Source organism: Cheilinus undulatus, linkage group 12 (genome assembly GCF_018320785.1).
Source record: "Cheilinus undulatus linkage group 12, ASM1832078v1, whole genome shotgun sequence".
NCBI classification, from domain to species: Eukaryota; Metazoa; Chordata; class Actinopteri; order Labriformes; family Labridae; genus Cheilinus; species Cheilinus undulatus.
In genome coordinates this window covers 43,841,697-43,857,415 of record NC_054876.1, presented here as the reverse complement: position 1 = coordinate 43,857,415, position 15,719 = coordinate 43,841,697, and the positions used below count along the sequence as shown (strand labels likewise).

General features: G+C 38.8%; 2 protein-coding genes across 6 annotated transcripts; one reads left to right on the top strand and one right to left on the bottom strand.

The window, feature by feature from the left end:
* Window positions 1-1,644: 1,644 nt before the first annotated feature.
* On the bottom strand, window positions 1,645-11,737 carry LOC121519200 (G protein-activated inward rectifier potassium channel 3-like). Of its 4 annotated transcripts, XM_041802037.1 has the most exons (6): window positions 11,710-11,737; window positions 11,314-11,524; window positions 10,183-10,317; window positions 6,733-6,964; window positions 4,471-5,659; window positions 1,645-2,351 (listed from the first exon to the last, which is right to left on the bottom strand). In XM_041802037.1, exons 4-6 carry the CDS (start codon window positions 6,925-6,927, stop codon window positions 2,155-2,157), a joined length of 1,581 nt encoding a protein of 526 aa, XP_041657971.1. In that variant the 5' UTR covers window positions 6,928-6,964; window positions 10,183-10,317; window positions 11,314-11,524; window positions 11,710-11,737; the 3' UTR covers window positions 1,645-2,154. The 4 variants fall into 4 exon arrangements, with proteins under 4 accessions (XP_041657971.1, XP_041657968.1, XP_041657969.1 ...); XM_041802034.1 differs by lacking the exon at window positions 11,710-11,737 and having other exon boundaries at window positions 11,314-11,659; XM_041802035.1 differs by lacking the exon at window positions 11,710-11,737 and having other exon boundaries at window positions 10,198-10,317; window positions 11,314-11,659.
* Window positions 11,738-12,748: 1,011 nt separating this feature from the next.
* On the top strand, window positions 12,749-15,595 carry LOC121519099. Of its 2 annotated transcripts, none has more exons than XM_041801890.1 (6): window positions 12,749-12,830; window positions 13,357-13,677; window positions 13,789-14,061; window positions 15,039-15,125; window positions 15,206-15,234; window positions 15,387-15,595. In XM_041801890.1, exons 1-6 carry the CDS (start codon window positions 12,788-12,790, stop codon window positions 15,468-15,470), a joined length of 837 nt encoding a protein of 278 aa, XP_041657824.1. In that variant the 5' UTR covers window positions 12,749-12,787; the 3' UTR covers window positions 15,471-15,595. The 2 variants fall into 2 exon arrangements, with proteins under 2 accessions (XP_041657824.1, XP_041657823.1); XM_041801889.1 differs by having other exon boundaries at window positions 12,754-12,830; window positions 13,354-13,677.
* Window positions 15,596-15,719: the final 124 nt, after the last annotated feature.

Below are 15,719 nucleotides of genomic sequence, written 5' to 3'. Positions count from 1 at the left end.
GTCATTTATTCTTAAATTGTCCAAACCTAGAATACAGTAAAATGTTTTTTTTATTTACTTTATCTAATGTTCAAAATAAGTGGTTTGGATAATACTTTGATACTTAAAACAGTAGCCTGTACAGTTAAGAGGTAATTTTAATGATTTCTGCTGCAACCCTCATGATAAACGACATTATGAAGTTAGCTGATAGAGGTCAAATGTGAAGCCCTCTTCACTGACTTAACGGCTTTTGATACCGTCAGCCACTCCATGTCAGAGTAGGTTTTCTTCAGTTTGTGTCAGTGTTTTTGCTTGTAGTTGGTTTAACAGCTATTTGACAAACAGGACACAGTCAGTTCACTACTAATGTAAAGTCACCCTTTATGGTAATTAATACTTCAGGGATCCATACTTGGAACACTTTTATTTAATTGTATATTAAAAAATGAAACAAGAGATATTGTAAAAAAAAAAAAAAAAAAAACATCTTTATGTTGGTGATACAATGTCTTATACTTTATACTGTTGTACAGTCAACCCACTCATTGACCTTTTAAAGGTTTTTTGGCTTGAAGTTGGTTTTATAACTATGTGAAAAACAAGGTACAATCAGCTGTCACTAATAATGTAAAGTCAACCTTTGTGGTAATTAACAGAGGGGTTTCTCTGGCCTCTATCATGGGGCCACTTCTATTTTCATTGTTATGTTTATGACATTACTGAAACAATAGAAATCATCTTTATGCTGATGATGCTGTTTTTCATATTTATACTTCTTCATACAATCCAGCATAAAGATGATTTCTATTGTTTCAGTAATAGAAATCATCTTTATGCTGATGATGCTGTTTTTCATATTTATACTTCTTCATACAATCCAGCTCTATCACAGCTGCAGCATGATGTCAGCTCACTCCAACAGGCTTTGGCAAGTTGAAAACTTACACTGTGCCCCACAAAAACCAAATACTTGTTTTTCTCAAGACAAAATTTTGACCTCATTGATGCTCATTTGCCCACTAAACAATGCAATCATAGAACTTTTTTAACAATTCAAGTATTTGGGTATTTGGCAAGCTCAGGACTTGTCTTGTAAATCTTATGTTTTAAATTAGGAAAAACTGGCATCTACTATGGGCTTCTTTACAGGAATAAGTGTTGCTTCAGGATGAAAAACAGGCAAAAATATTCAAGCTTAAAAACTCTATGCACATGCAACTGCCTTTGTGTTGAAGCCATTACAGTAGGTGCCTATATCACAGTACACTTTTCTTTACTGGGTACAGGTTTCGTACTCACCCTTCTGACATGTACTGCTCTGTTAGATGGCCCCCTACACGTCAAGGAAGAAAGCAGCAAAGTTTTCTGTTTATTCACAGGGCTCTCAGGTAAACTTCCTCCTTACCTGATTACTCTCCTGTCTACAAACATCTTGAGCCATACAACCAGATATCAGAACTTTGTCACATTTAAAAAAAACTAAGGTTTTAGACTGAATAGGGTAGCACCACTCTTGCTGCACCTGCAAGATGAGTTGAGCCATAGAGTTGAAATGTCCAGAAAAAGACAGTGAGAAAGTGGACCCTTAGGGCAGCGATCACATTGAGATATACTCTTCTAATTTCTCAGAAACAACTGAAGGCAAAAGAGTTCAGCAGAAAATATATTTTTATTTTTAAAAAGATGAAAACACCACCAAACCTTTTACAATACAGCATAGATTAACCAGCATATTTAAACAAAACACATAGCAATCTCAAAGCTCCTGTGAGGAACCTCCAGTTTTTGTTGTCTTTGCTGCCCCCTGTGGACAAAGTTGTACCTACATCTTATCTCTGTAATAACTTTGTTCTATAAGTCATGTTCATGAGACAAAATCTCAAACTTTTTCACCCTAAAATGACCACTTGTTGCAAATCTCTTCAATGAAATGTTTTGAAAACATCTTGTTACTGCCTGTGTCTTTTTCTTTTGTAAGTCATAAAGAGGCATCAGTATTCATTTCTGTTTGTTTCAGAGGCAGATAAAAACTCATCACAGGAGCTTTAATAGCACAACAGAACAACTGATATTATCCTGAGTTTAAATTTCATTAAGCACAAATATAACAGCTTATAGGGGTGCATCATAATATATGTCACAGGTTAAGAGTACTGTTATTGCTTTCATCGTCTAAAACTCAATGTCTTGCTCTTCTGCTGTGCTCTGTTCTTTTGCACTAAGTTGAGACATTTGGACCTCAAAGGTTTTATCAAAAGCGCTGTAGTCCACACGAAATGCTCCTTTCTCCAAGGAAATGCACGACTCAAACCTGTGGCCCCAGAGGACCTCGTCTTCTGTGTAGGATGTTCTCGCCTGGCATGTCATACCTGCAACGCAAAAAAGCAGGAGGTCAAGGGAAGTGCCGTTTCCACACATGCACTCCTGGAAATATCTGGAACAATTCTGAGAATTTCCATTATAATTGTTGTTTACATCATTGCTGTTTGTATCTCAACACCTACTGGTGAACAGAAAACATTAAGAAGCAGTTTTATGACACACATGGAGATCCCAGTAGTCTATGGCAGTGCACAGGTCCCAGGATATTGAACCCTGCCTGCTTTTCTTGTAGTAAATGTTTCTTAATTGGATGTTTTTGTAGAACCAAAGTAGGCATTTTTGGCCCAATTTCATGAACTTCCAAAGTGCTTAAATAATAAAAAAACAAGTCTTGAAGAAAGTATAAAGCCCCAGCAACACTTGCAGTTCAGAACAGTGGTTCTCAACAAGTGGGTGAGACCCTAAAGTTGGTCATGGAACCATTTTCTAGGGCCATGTTTAGAAAAAAACATGGGGCAAAGGTTTTATGATTTACGGAGGTCCTACGCAGAAATATATCCATTTGTTTAATTTTACTCAGTTCTCCTGAGATAATGAGCAAATCTGGGTATTTTTTCTCAAGATTTAACCCTCTTTATGGTCTTTACTTGTGCTATCAAAGCTTGTTTTCCCAAGAAAACAAGGCAAATCCTCTAAAAGAACTGATTATTATGTTACGAAAATGGAGCAAAATAGAATGCTTCTTGCATGTCTTTCAGTTGCGCTTTTCAATTATGTTTGTTTTGTCCTGCCTACAGTTAAATTTAGAAGTGGCACAGATGGCCTAGTGGTTAGGTTGCACCCCATGGATGCAGGCTGCCCAGGTTCAAGTCCAGCCTGTAGCTCCTTTCCATCATGTCTCTCCCCCACTCTCTCATCCCTGTTTCCAACACTGTCCACTTTCCTCTTCTCTTAATAAAGGCATAAAAAGCCCAAAATATATCTTAAAAGACAAAAAATTAGAATAAACTTGGGTTGCAATTTGCCATGAGGATGTAGTGGTGGGTCCTAATGCCCAACCAGTTGACATCCTCTGGTTTAGTGGGGACAGTTTAACCAGACTGACACATTTTCCACCTTGTGGCTTTTGGATGATGTTGGTGAAGACCATAAGCTGCATTAAAACAGGAATTATTCTGTACTGGAAATCACTGCATGGGCTCAGAAACACTTCCAGAGATCATTGTCTGTCAACACAGTTCACCGTGCTGTTCACAAATGTAATTAAAGCTTTATCATGCCAGGCAGAAGCCATATGTGAACAGGATCTGGAAATACCACTGTCTTCTCTGGACCAAAGCTCATTTAAAATGGACTGAGGCAAAATGGAAAACTGTTCTGTCGTCAGACGAATCAAAACGTGAATTTCTTTTTTAAAACAACATATGCCATGTCCTGTGGACTAAAGAGGAGAGGGATAATCCAACTCGTTATCAGCACACAGCTCAAAAGCCTTCATTTCTGATGGTGTAGGTTGCAGCATGGCTTTACAGTGGAGGAATCTGGGTGCTAAACTGGCCTTCCTGCAGTCCAGACCTTTCACTGTTAAAAAAAAAACATTTGGCACATCATAAAAGGAAAAATCAAGCAGCTAGAATCCTACATATGACAAGAATGGGAAAACATTCCTCTCCCAAAACTCCAGCTACTGGTCTCCTCACTTCCCAGTCATTTACAGACTTTTGTTAAAAGAAGAGGAGGTGCTATACGATGGTAAACAAGGCTCTGTCCCTACTTTTTTGAGATGTGTTGCTGCCATCAAAGTCAAAATTAGATGTTTTATGTCTCAGTTTCAACATCTGATGTTTTTTTATGTTCTAATGTGAATAAAATATGGATTTATGAGATTTTTAAAATCACTACATGCTGTTTTTAATCTACGTTTAACACAGTGCCCCAACTTTTTTGGAATTGGGGTTTTACAAGTGTTGCTAGAGCTTTTTGATGTCTTCTAAAATGTGAGCCTGTCTGGCCTTTAATTCACATTCTGACAACGGGTTCAAACTATGATGTTTCTTCATAGGGTAGTCTTTATGGAAGACAGCTTTCATTCCATGCATTAAGGGACTCTTTTTGACATGATTCTAGAGTAAAGCAGAGGACTCAGAAATATTTCAGTCTACAAACCAGATGCCTCTACAATGCCCTCCAGGATGACGATGATCTCAAAGGTCTCTCTCCTCAGACGCTCAGACCCCACCTCCCAGAAGGGGCTGCTCTCATTAATAACATGAGTGATGGTCTGTGGCTCCACCAGAAGCAGCCTGTCTCCACCAGTGTCATAGCCCAGGTTGATTTCAGACTGTTCCAGGGGGATGAACTCGCCCTCCTTAGTCTGCCTGGACTTGATCAACTTGGCTCGGATCTTTGCATCCACCATGTGGCTCTCTCTCAGATCTCCTATGCGGAATAGCATGACCAGCTTCTCGTCACGCTCACATATGACGCAGTACTTGCTGAAGATCAGGGTCTGGGCTCTTTGCTGTGGCCGGGAGATCTTGACAAACATGCATCCCACCATTAAAGCATCGATAATGGAGCCGAGGATGGACTGGATCATGAGGAGTACTGTGCCTTCAGGGCAGTTTGCTGTGACCATTCTGGAGCCGTACCCAATCGTCCTCTGGCTTTCGATCGACAGCAGCAGAGCAGAAAGAAAACCGTCTACATTTTCAAAGCATGCCTTCCACTCTGGGTCTTGAACATGTGCAATGTCATCACGCAACCAGGCACCAAAGAAGTAGATCCCACCAAAGACCACCCAGGTGAGGATGTAGCACATGGTGAAGACAAGAAGGAACCAGCGGTACTTGAGGTCTACTAATGTTGTGAAAATATCAGACAGAAAGCGACTCTTGTCTGCAATAGGCCCCAGATTGACCTGGCACTTTCCATCCTTGGCGACATAACGTTGGCGCTGATTGCTGGCAACAACATGCACCGAGGGCTCATCGCCCAACAGCTTACACCGCTTCCTGTGACTCTTTGCACCGTTCAGCTTCTCTATGGCGAAGGCGGGAATGTTGCTGCAGCTGCCGGTGGAGCTTCTCGATTGCCACCTGGAGCTGAAACGCTTTAGGCCTCTGTTGCGATGTGAGCGCTGAGGCTTTGAAGATTCCTCCACTGGCTCTAGAGGAGTTGTGGGCATAGAAGGCTGCTGGTGGGGTTCTTGTTTGGCTAGAGCCAGAGCCTGAGAGGACTGGCTGCTGTCACTGTGGGATGGTGGGAGCGATGAGCCATTAGTGTTGTTAAAGTTGTGGCTGAGAGAGGTTCTTTTGGTGGACATAATGGAGGTAATAGTGGATTTTGCTGAAGCCTGAAAGACATCGAAACAATACATGACATCACAGAACACAACAAAACCAGCATTTTCTAGAAAGTTGAGGTTATTCAGGTGTTGAGTTATTCAGCTATTCAACAATGTAGAGGTTCTTACAGCTAATGTGGGGGGGTTGTTTCTTGTCAGGACTGACTGAAAAGTAAAAGTCTATTTCAGTCCAAAGTTACGTGATGAGACGAGAGGGTTTTAGACTGATAATGGCAACAGTCGCAACAGTCTGAGCCGAGCTGTCGCAGCTTAAATCAAGCGGTCTGATGCAGTTGCCAGCAATACATCATGTCCAGTTGCAATCAGTATGGGTGAAGGATGATGCAAGCAGACAAATAATATAAAGCTTGTCTTCAGGTCTATAAACCCTAATTTGTTAGATAAAGTCATGCTATGAATTTTGGGGATGATTCCTCAATTGTATACATGGAAACTTCAGCCCCTAACACCCCTGCTGCACATTATGAGGGGTGTAATGTGCAATACTGTCTTGTAGAGACAGATTTATTGCACAGTAACTTCAGATATAAATTGTCATCCATGGAAACGATGCATCGTCTCCTTCAGTTGCAGCGGTGTGAACTTGCAGTTTAGAACATCGCAGTGTCCTGTTGCAAGTAGTTGTGAGTTTCAACTCATCTCATCACAAATCTTTGGTCTGAACTGGGCGTAAGAGACACCAGCCAAAAGATTGAATAGTTTTACAAAGTATTCTTAATGCCTGGTAGGCTTAGAAAAAACATAGTCACTAAAGAGAGAAGCTAAACCATCTTGTCTACAGAGGACCCCAAAATAAACTGTAAGTCCTTACAGCAGCTATCGCTAATTCACTCATTACATGACATCAAGAGCTCTCAGTAGGCTTTCACAGATCCTCTTGGCACCTAGAGTCACTTTTAGATGTGACCCTGGATCTGAGCTGTTTATCAGTTTGTTCAAAAGAAAGAAAATTGAAGATCTTTAAATTGCAGCACATAGTTTCTGCAGATCTTACATACTTGAGTATATACAGACTACCAGGGACACATTATATTGTAAATGCACTGTGTATGAAGCTGTACCTTGTAGGTGTTGGGAGCGAAGCGGACTGATTCTGTCTGTGGTCTGGGCAGGTTAGCCAGCTGATGTTTAGCGGTGACGATTTGTGTTTGGGGAATGGAGTTCCTGCGAGGCTCGGTCCTGACAGGGCTCCTGATGTGATTGTTGCACTGAAGGCTTTGTAGCGTCTCTCTGGTGCACATCACAGTGGAGATCATCGCTCCTCAAGATGACATTTACTCTTCAAGTTGGCTTCTGTTTGGGTGACAAATCAGTTTTCAGCAACACAGTTACATGACTGTGCATGATTTTAGGAAAGAAATAAGCTGCTTTGAGAATAGTTTTTGATAAATGCTTACTTTCTTTCTTGTATGAACTATGTTGTGTGTGAACTTTTCTCTTTTGAATGTGTTCAAGATAAAGATCAAATCAAATCCAACAGAAACAAACATGACTAAAACCAAAAACAAAGGTAAAAGTCAATAACAGTCATGTGCAGATTTACATTTTAAGCATTTTTATAGTATTACTTTGATTTCAGCAAAAATCTCACCAAATTAACATGTTTTTTTTTTACATTTAAGTATCTGTATTTATGTATTTAATTTAAAATGGGAAGATAAACAATTTGAAATCATTTTGAAATATTTTAGTTATTTGGAAGGCATCTGGCGACCCGCTCTTAATATTTTGTGGATCCTGACCCCCACTTTGAGAACCACTGCCTCTGAGCACAGCTTGCAGCATCTGCAGCCACAGATAAGACCACCACTGCTCTTTAATGTCTCATTTCACTTTAAAAAAAACTCACAGACATCTTAGTGGACATGTCAGAAGGCATCTGCACCCAGTGTTCATTTCGTCGACAAAAACTGTGACTACAACTATTTGTCAACAGCCTTTTTTTTCCATGACAAAAACCAGACGAAGACTAACAAAAATAGATCTGTGATGACTAAAATGGACAAAAAGTGAGTTTAGTTTTTCGTCAAGATGACTAAAACTAGATTAAAATGTAATGCAGTTTTTCTCGGACATTCCAAAATCTGTGATATTTCTCTACTGGTTGTAAATCTGTCAAAAAACAAGGCAGCTGTATCTCTTCTGTGTCTCAGCTGTAGAAAGCAGGGACCCCAGGTTTGGCAGGGTGCAGAGAACACACCACCATGATTTGGTACCAGATTTGCTTGGACTAAAAGTAAAGACTAAAATGTGAGGACTTTTTGTGGACTTTTTACTGTTTTTAATCACCTTTTACATGCTTTGTTTAAAATGTTTTCATTGTGTTTCTTTTTCCCTTTTTCAATGTATTTTAATGACCTGTGTGAAGCACTTTGAATTGCCTTGTTGCTGAAATGTGCCATACAAATAAACTTGTCTTGCCTTGCCTTGCCTTGGACTATAACTATATTAAAATGTCTTTGGTTTTTGTTGACTAAAACGAAAAAGACAAAAATGACTAAAATGTGACTAAAACTAAAAAAAAATCGTCTAAGGTCTCTCTCTTTTCAAGGCCTCTGCCTACCTTTAGTAACATGCCAGAAAAACTTCCCAAATGTCCCTAATGGACATACTGAAGTGAAAACAGAGAACCTGTAGGGAAAGTAAGTCTACAATAAACTGAAATTGTAATTTATCCTTTTTCTTCCATGAATGTGTCGCTGTTTAAGCATCTGCTGTTTGTTTACTACAAATTTGTTTGTCACAGGTTCTTGTATGCACAAGTGTGTTGTATAAATTTACATTTATTCTCTTGTCTCTTGAGTTTGGTAGTGTACTCCTGTTTGTATGTTTCTGTTATATTCTGGTTGATGTACACATGGTGAGAATAAAAATAAAATATATACTAAAAAAAAAAAACTTTTTGTCGAAAGACTAAGACTAAAATTAAAAAATAGCTGCCAAAATTAACACTGTCGGCACCTTATTAAACATCGACCTTTTTACTGTTCCCTGATTTTGCTTTACAATCCATAAAAAGCTTTTTTCCATAGTTAAGTTCATGCCAGAATCTTAAATCCAACCAAAGATTATTTTCTTTCAAAATAAAAGCATGCTTTTATCCAGACTATTTCACTTAGATTAAGACAGTCCAGAAATCAAACAGCTTTAAATGCAAAATTTTAAAATACAACAAAAAGGGGATTAATCACGATTAACTACAAAAACTCAAAGATTAATCAGAATTAAAAATTTAAATTGTCCAACAGCCCTAGTAAAATATCTGTTTTATACTTCGCTAAACATTCAGATATTGCTTTAATAACTCAGGCAATTTTAATTGCATTCAGTAGTTAAATGTTTCCACATTCCCGCTCTTAATTTTTCTGCCTACATGGGAAATTACCCCAAAAATTCAACACCCGGGCTCTGCTGTGATGGTGTACAATGACATGTAAAAAACAGAGATGCCTCTGTTCCTCGTACCGCGAGGTTGACCCGGTCTGAAGTGGGCCAATCAGAGTCTCAGTCACTGCTACGGTTTCTTACACATGTAGGGATTACTGCTAATCCTGAAAATTAATCTGAGAAACACCAAGGAACATTGTGGATTGGAAAAGATTACTGACTGTATTTGCTAGAAGGCTTAGAGTAAGAATTGTCCAGATGTAGACAAATGAAGTGTGGGAAGTTCACTCAGCTCATCCAGAAAAGTGTTTACTGTTCCATATTGTTACTCCAAACAAATGTATTAAACCAACCTGCACAAGTTAGTAAAACACATTTAAACCTACAAAGGATGTGCAATGTGCTCTTTTTATAAGATGCATTTTAATATTCATGCATGGCAGGCTTTCCTTTATTTTTCTTCTTTCTTCTTTATTTTATAGCTGCTTTTTCATATGACAGGACATAAATCTGAAGTTTGGGCAAGTCAAAAACAAAAGCATGACTTTGGACAGACAAACTTTTAACTCCACATTGAAGTTTGTATTTTTCTCACCTTGCTGAGGAATAAAGCCTCGCTTGAATCTGTTTAATTCGGCTTAGATAAGCCTTTTTGTATTGGCTTTAAATTCAAAGTGAAATTTATTTAGACATTTCTATAATGCAGTGATATTTGATTCTTGTTTATTGAACACAGTTGACCAACGTGCTCCAGTTAAAAAATGCAACCAGTTAGATAAATATGAGTAAAAAGAACAATAAAGTTTTACTCATATTCGTTTTAACTGGTTGCATTTTAAACTGGTGCAGCACTTTGGTCAACTGTGTTTGTTTTAAAAATGCTCCATAAATAAAGTTGGACTTGACTGAGGATCACACCAGTGTTGTATTTTAACATTAAAAACACAAGTTAGAAATATTATTATTTCTTAGTATAATAAAAGTAATCTTAATGTGATTTTATCAGTCATATCAAATTCAAATAAAGAAAACAATTCTACTAACCACGATTTGTTGAAATTTCCCACACATCATCATACTTTTACTCATAAACAGTAATGAAAGAGGAGAAAATCCCCACGTACCTGTGTGAAGTTTACCTCAATTTAGCTGCTGCTGACATGTAACATCCATGTTGAAGTCATCGGATCACATGAAGGAGGAGAAGGGGAGTAAATAAGGAGCTGCTGTGTGACTCTCCTGCTGTTTGTCTCCTCCCTCTGCATCAATCACAGCACAAACGCTGAACACGCTGAATATAAAATACTCAGTGATGCTACGTCAGCTCTAAAGATAATGTGACCAAAACTGATGTAGATAGATAAAAACAAACTTTATCTGCAGATTTCTTATAAAATAAATGCTTCTCTTTTACTTGATCAAAATAAAAAATGCAAACAGCAGAATGTTAAAGGTTAAACTCCTGAAGTTTACGAGTAGAGATAGATCGTCAACCAAGCAGCATGAGAGTGATCACCCTGGTTAAACCAAACCAGCAGGGCCCCAATCAGGGCAGCTGTGGCTCCATTTCTCCAACCCTCTTTAGTTTTTTGTTCCCATCAATATCTGTATGTGAATTTTAGCACTGTTACTTACCACTTTAACATTGGCATCACATAGATTCAGACACAAAGGTGTGTCTGAATAAATGAGTTGAAATATTGATAACACATTTAAATTCCCCCATTATCACAATAAAACGGAGTAAAATAAATGGTATGGTGGTTCAAGCTTTACCAAAAACTAAAACTGTGTAGAGTGTTTACAAAAGTAACTAAGATAAAATAAAAATGGAGACAAAATATCCTTAGATTGAGCCTTTGACACAACCATACTGGCACCAACACCAGAGTCTGGGGAGTGTAGAACTGTCTGGATTGATTGGTTAAGACTTCATACAGTGGTAGTTTTATGTCTGGAGTTGCATTCAAACATCTTTAAACAAATAAAATGAAAAGCGAAGAGAAGCCTGTTTGAATATGTTTTTAAACATGTATGATGTTTCTTCAGTCCTGACATCTCGTATCTGAAAAAACTAACACTAAAACTAATAAAACAAAACTGAAAAGAAGCATTTTTTCAAAATAAAAACTAACAAACCAGCAGTTAAAACTAATTAAAACTAAACTGAAATTGAAAACAAACATTAAAAACAAAATACAAAATAAAAACCAGAAAAGCACTCAGAGGGCGCAGACCTCCGCCATTAGCCCTACCTCCTAATAGCGAAGAATCCTTTAATAAATTCCTGGATCCGTCCCCATGTGTCCCCCACCACAGCATTCACCGATTACTCCCTCCCCAGTGGGGTGGAAACACAGGAAGGCAGTGCATTAGCTTCGCTATGGGTGTACTGTCATGGTGGAAACATTGCCTGCTGGTGTCATCAGATGCACTGACAGTCTCACCCATGGTCTCACCGGACGACTGGAAGTAATGGCAGAGCGTGAATATTCCTCCATTCCTCCCAGCATTGTGAGTATTCTCGATACAATTTGCTGTCTTTCTCTCTGTTACGCTCGGACTCGTCTCCTCGACTTTCAAACTCTATAAACTCCAAAACTTTGAATAGAAACACACCAAAAAATGCTGCTGGGATTGAAGTTACTCACGTCCGCCATCTCCTGGTGTAAAGTGGTAACAGCGCAGACCTCCGCCATTAGCCATATCTCCCATTAGTACAGAATCCTTTAAAAAATTCCTGGATCCAGACAGTGATCCAGATCACTCCCAAAATCTAATCAGTTCTTCCTTATGCCATTTCTGATATTTCCTAAAAAATGTCATCAAAACACATTCACAACTTTTTGAGTTCTGTTGCTACTAAACAAACTAACTAACAAACCCACCCGATCACATAACCTCCTTGGTGGAAGTAATAAATCAAAAGCATATTAAGGATCAAATCTACAGAATTCTGCTGATGCTTCTGTACTGACGTTCACACTTTCACTCCTCCCCATCAGTTCTCAGAAATTACTGAGCCAACAAAGAGGAACAAACAATTCTCAGCGGTCAGCTGTTGGTCAGTGGTGAAATCAGACAATTCTCATGTTCCCCAGCTCCTGCAGCCCCATTATGGTGTCCCTGAATAAAACACTGAACCCTAAATCACTCCCTCTGCTGCATCAGTGATGTGTGAATGTGTATGAATGGGAAAGGCCAATATTCACAGTAACCTAGTACTGCAGCTTCCACTTTCAGGGTGTAAATGTGGTGTGAATGAGGAAACCTGACCTGTGGTGTAAAAAGCACTTTAAGTCAGACAGCTAGAAAAGCACAAACTCCAGTCTATTTACTAAGATTAAAAACAGTCTGTACTACTGTGCAAAGCTGTCTAAGGTGTAATTTACTGGAAGATTTTCTCATTTTCTTTGCAGCGAGGTTCTTAATGCTTGAGAAGCTGACAGTTTGGTTTGTCTTGTTTGATTTAAATAAAGGTTTGGCAGAGGAACAGTGTTCTTAAAAACTAAACCTCCCTCTCTCTAGGTGACTACAGTAGCTTGTTATAGCCGGCTCTTTCTGATTATATTACTGCAGAAAACACCCCTGCTGTTATAGGGAAGTTACACACTTATTGACCACAAAATGTAGAGGCTGTAAGTCTTTAAAAAACTTCTTGGTTAGGAACTTCCTCATTAGAATGACAACGAGTCAGTGACAGACAAAGAGAGACCTGGCTTAAGAAGGATGGAAATACCTTTATCTGTGACACTGATGCTTCTACTTACAGGTAAGACTTTACAAAACACACACTAAATCTGTACAGTAATTAAAGCGACCACACCCCCTCGATGCAACTGAGAGGGGGGGTGTCAAGTCTGAAGCCTGCCAAAGACCTCAGTTTGACATTTAAGTTAGACTAAAGTCTGGCTTAAGGTACATTTTTCATGACAATAAGAGCGTTGACAATAAGGGGACATCTTAAATATGTTTACCAGTTTGATTTTATGTAGGTTAAAGGCCCTGGAGGGGCTGATTTGGGGGGGGGGGGGGGGTTATTTTTGCATTTCAAGCATAAAAACATCAGATAAATGTAAACTCTTCTTGTTTTCTTGTGCAAATTTTGGTGAGCTGTTCAGTATACTAAGGCCCAAATAAAGCAACTTGCAGAAGTAGACAGATGACAAATAAATATGCTGTTTGCACACAATATTGTGTGCTAAATACGTTTTTATAGAATATTTTGTGTTGTAGATGTGAAAATATTTCTATAAAAAACAGTTTAACTTTTCATTTGTCTGCATCTTCAACAGCAGTAGCTGGAGAAGAAATCCTGTCCTTGACTGTCAGAGAGGGACACGACGCGACTTTACCTTGTGGAGATGTGATAACAAACCATCAGACATGTGACAGGACGTCTTGGTTTATCAGCGAGGGGCTTTTGGGAACATTAGAGCTGGTTACACATGGAAATATCAGAGAAAATGGGACAATATCCAAGAAATTAAGAGTTACAGCAGACTGTTCTCTGGTAGTAATGGAGGCCAATATGTGGTTTGTTGGTCAGTACACCTGCAGGCAGTTTGGATCAGGAGAACTTGATCAGGATACTCATGTGGATCTGTCTGTTATTTATTGTAAGTATAGACTTTGTTGCAACTTAAACTGCATTAAAATAACAATTAGAATAATTCTGATTCCCGCAATAATCTCACTCTTGATGTCCCTCTCAAAATTATTCCCACCAGTTGAAGAAGAAGAGACCAAAGATGAGTCCAGGTTTTTCTGCTATGTGGACACGTATAATGACATGTGTTGGCACACAGTTCAGTGGTGGTATTTTGGAAGTTTGAATGGCACAGAGACATCACAGACTAATTGTTCAACCACTGTGATATTTACAACTCATCCTGATCAGAACACAGACTTCGATGAGTCTCTGTATTGTGTGGTGATGGATATGAGGAGCGAAAACATCCTGTGGTGTAAACTCGGCCCAGAAGCCTCATCTGGAACATCAGGTATTTTATCACATCTCTTTTTCAGGTCAGCACTGTTTTTATAGTCAGGTTTTACAAAGACACAGTCTGCGATAAGCGGAGCACCCAGAAAACATCACATCTGCTTCACTCAAAGGCGGAAAACAATGCTGTTTAGCTATCTGCACTATAAACAAACTTAAAAACCCAAATCATTTATATTTTCATTTTATATTTACCCAACTGGAGTAAATAACGCGAACCTTGGCGACTGTAGACATGTCAGTACACGACTTTTGTCATTTTTGAAAAGAAAACAACTCAAAGCTGTTATTCTTTTAACGAAGAAATGTCATCAAGTTCTGATAAAACTGGTGCTTTAGCAGCATCCACGCTAATCTCTGCCGCCATAATTGCACCGGCCTCTTGTTGCTGCTAGCTTAAGTCATGACTCCGCCACGCCTGAAAGTACTGCCCCTCGTCGCTGATTGGTCCTGTCACTTTCTAACCGGGCCCAAACAGTTCAGACAGGAGCTTTGCAAGATGGATTTGCCAGTGAGAAAGAAGGAAACGGGCTTACCCATCTGCTTTGCAAGGTTAGAAAAGGCCACCATGATGGGGTGGAGGGATTTGCATGTCCCTGTAACCCTAGGAGCTACAGAGCATTCTGAAAGTATTCTTTATGTTTTAGCTTGATGTTACAGTTCAAAAAACATCATTTTTGATCTCATTCATCTACAGTCGGTACAGTAATGTCTTATCGTGGGGCATTACAGCTCATTAGCTCTAGTGTCAGACTTCTGTGTGTTTGCAGAATTACAGGCTGGAGGAAATGGTTCATTTCCCTTATGGGATGTCCCACCCATAACTGTGATGCAATACTGACTGTATCTGAAATATTCATGTTGAAAAAAAGCAAAAGCTGATTCTCTTTTAGCCACATCATCTGATTTTAACAGCCTATTTGTTTTTGTATCTGTGCATTGAATGAATGTAATGTCATGTGCTCTAATTTCCAGGTTGGCTGAGGTTTATTATAGTCTGTGTTTTATTAGCTGCACTCATAATAACAGTGGTGACAGTGAACATATACCTGAGAACTACAGGTAAGAAATTTCACATGTATTATTTTAAAATGTAAGATTTGTTGTGCATTGATTTGCACTAAGCTGTTTTTTCTTTACAGGGAACAGAACAGAGATGGACAAAAATGCTGTGAGTCTAAAAACAATAATCAAAAGCAAATCTTTGTGTAATTTCACCTGTTAGAATGAAAACCAGTAATCTTTGTATGAAATCTAGGTAAAAGGGGAATGTTTTAATCATATTATTTCTGAATTTTAACTTGGTTGTTCTCCTTTTAACAGGTTCAAAATGACAACAATGAAGATGATAATGCAGTTATTTATGAAAATCATGATGGCCGTGAGCCTTCTGTGAGATTTCAATGAGAAACGTCAGGATCAACAATCTGATCTCCTCCCTATAGCCTCAGCATGGAGCCCTCAGGGATTTGCTAGGATGTTTGGTGTTCAGTGAGTGTACAAGTGTGGGACAGTTTTACTCTGGGAAGGCACTAAACACTGCTTCTTGATGTCCATGAGTCCATGGGTTTGTCCCGGATCAACGTAACGTAAGAGAAAAGTGAAGGCTGATGAAATTTCTTCCCAGTATATTTTCAAAACAAATGAAGGGAAAGA

Coding starts and splice junctions, on each gene's coding strand:
- LOC121519200 (XM_041802037.1), bottom strand. CDS start 6,927: ATGATCTCCACTGTGATGTGCACCAGAGAGACGCTACAAAGCCTTCAG. Junction 5,660..6,732: donor TCGCTCCCAACACCTACAAG/GTACAGCTTCAT, acceptor GATGTCTTTCAG/GCTTCAGCAAAATCCACTAT. Junction 2,352..4,470: donor GGGCATTGTAGAGGCATCTG/GTTTGTAGACTG, acceptor TTTGCGTTGCAG/GTATGACATGCCAGGCGAGA.
- LOC121519099 (XM_041801889.1), top strand. CDS start 12,788: ATGGAAATACCTTTATCTGTGACACTGATGCTTCTACTTACAG. Junction 12,831..13,353: donor ACTGATGCTTCTACTTACAG/GTAAGACTTTAC, acceptor CATCTTCAACAG/CAGTAGCTGGAGAAGAAATC. Junction 13,678..13,788: donor GGATCTGTCTGTTATTTATT/GTAAGTATAGAC, acceptor TATTCCCACCAG/TTGAAGAAGAAGAGACCAAA.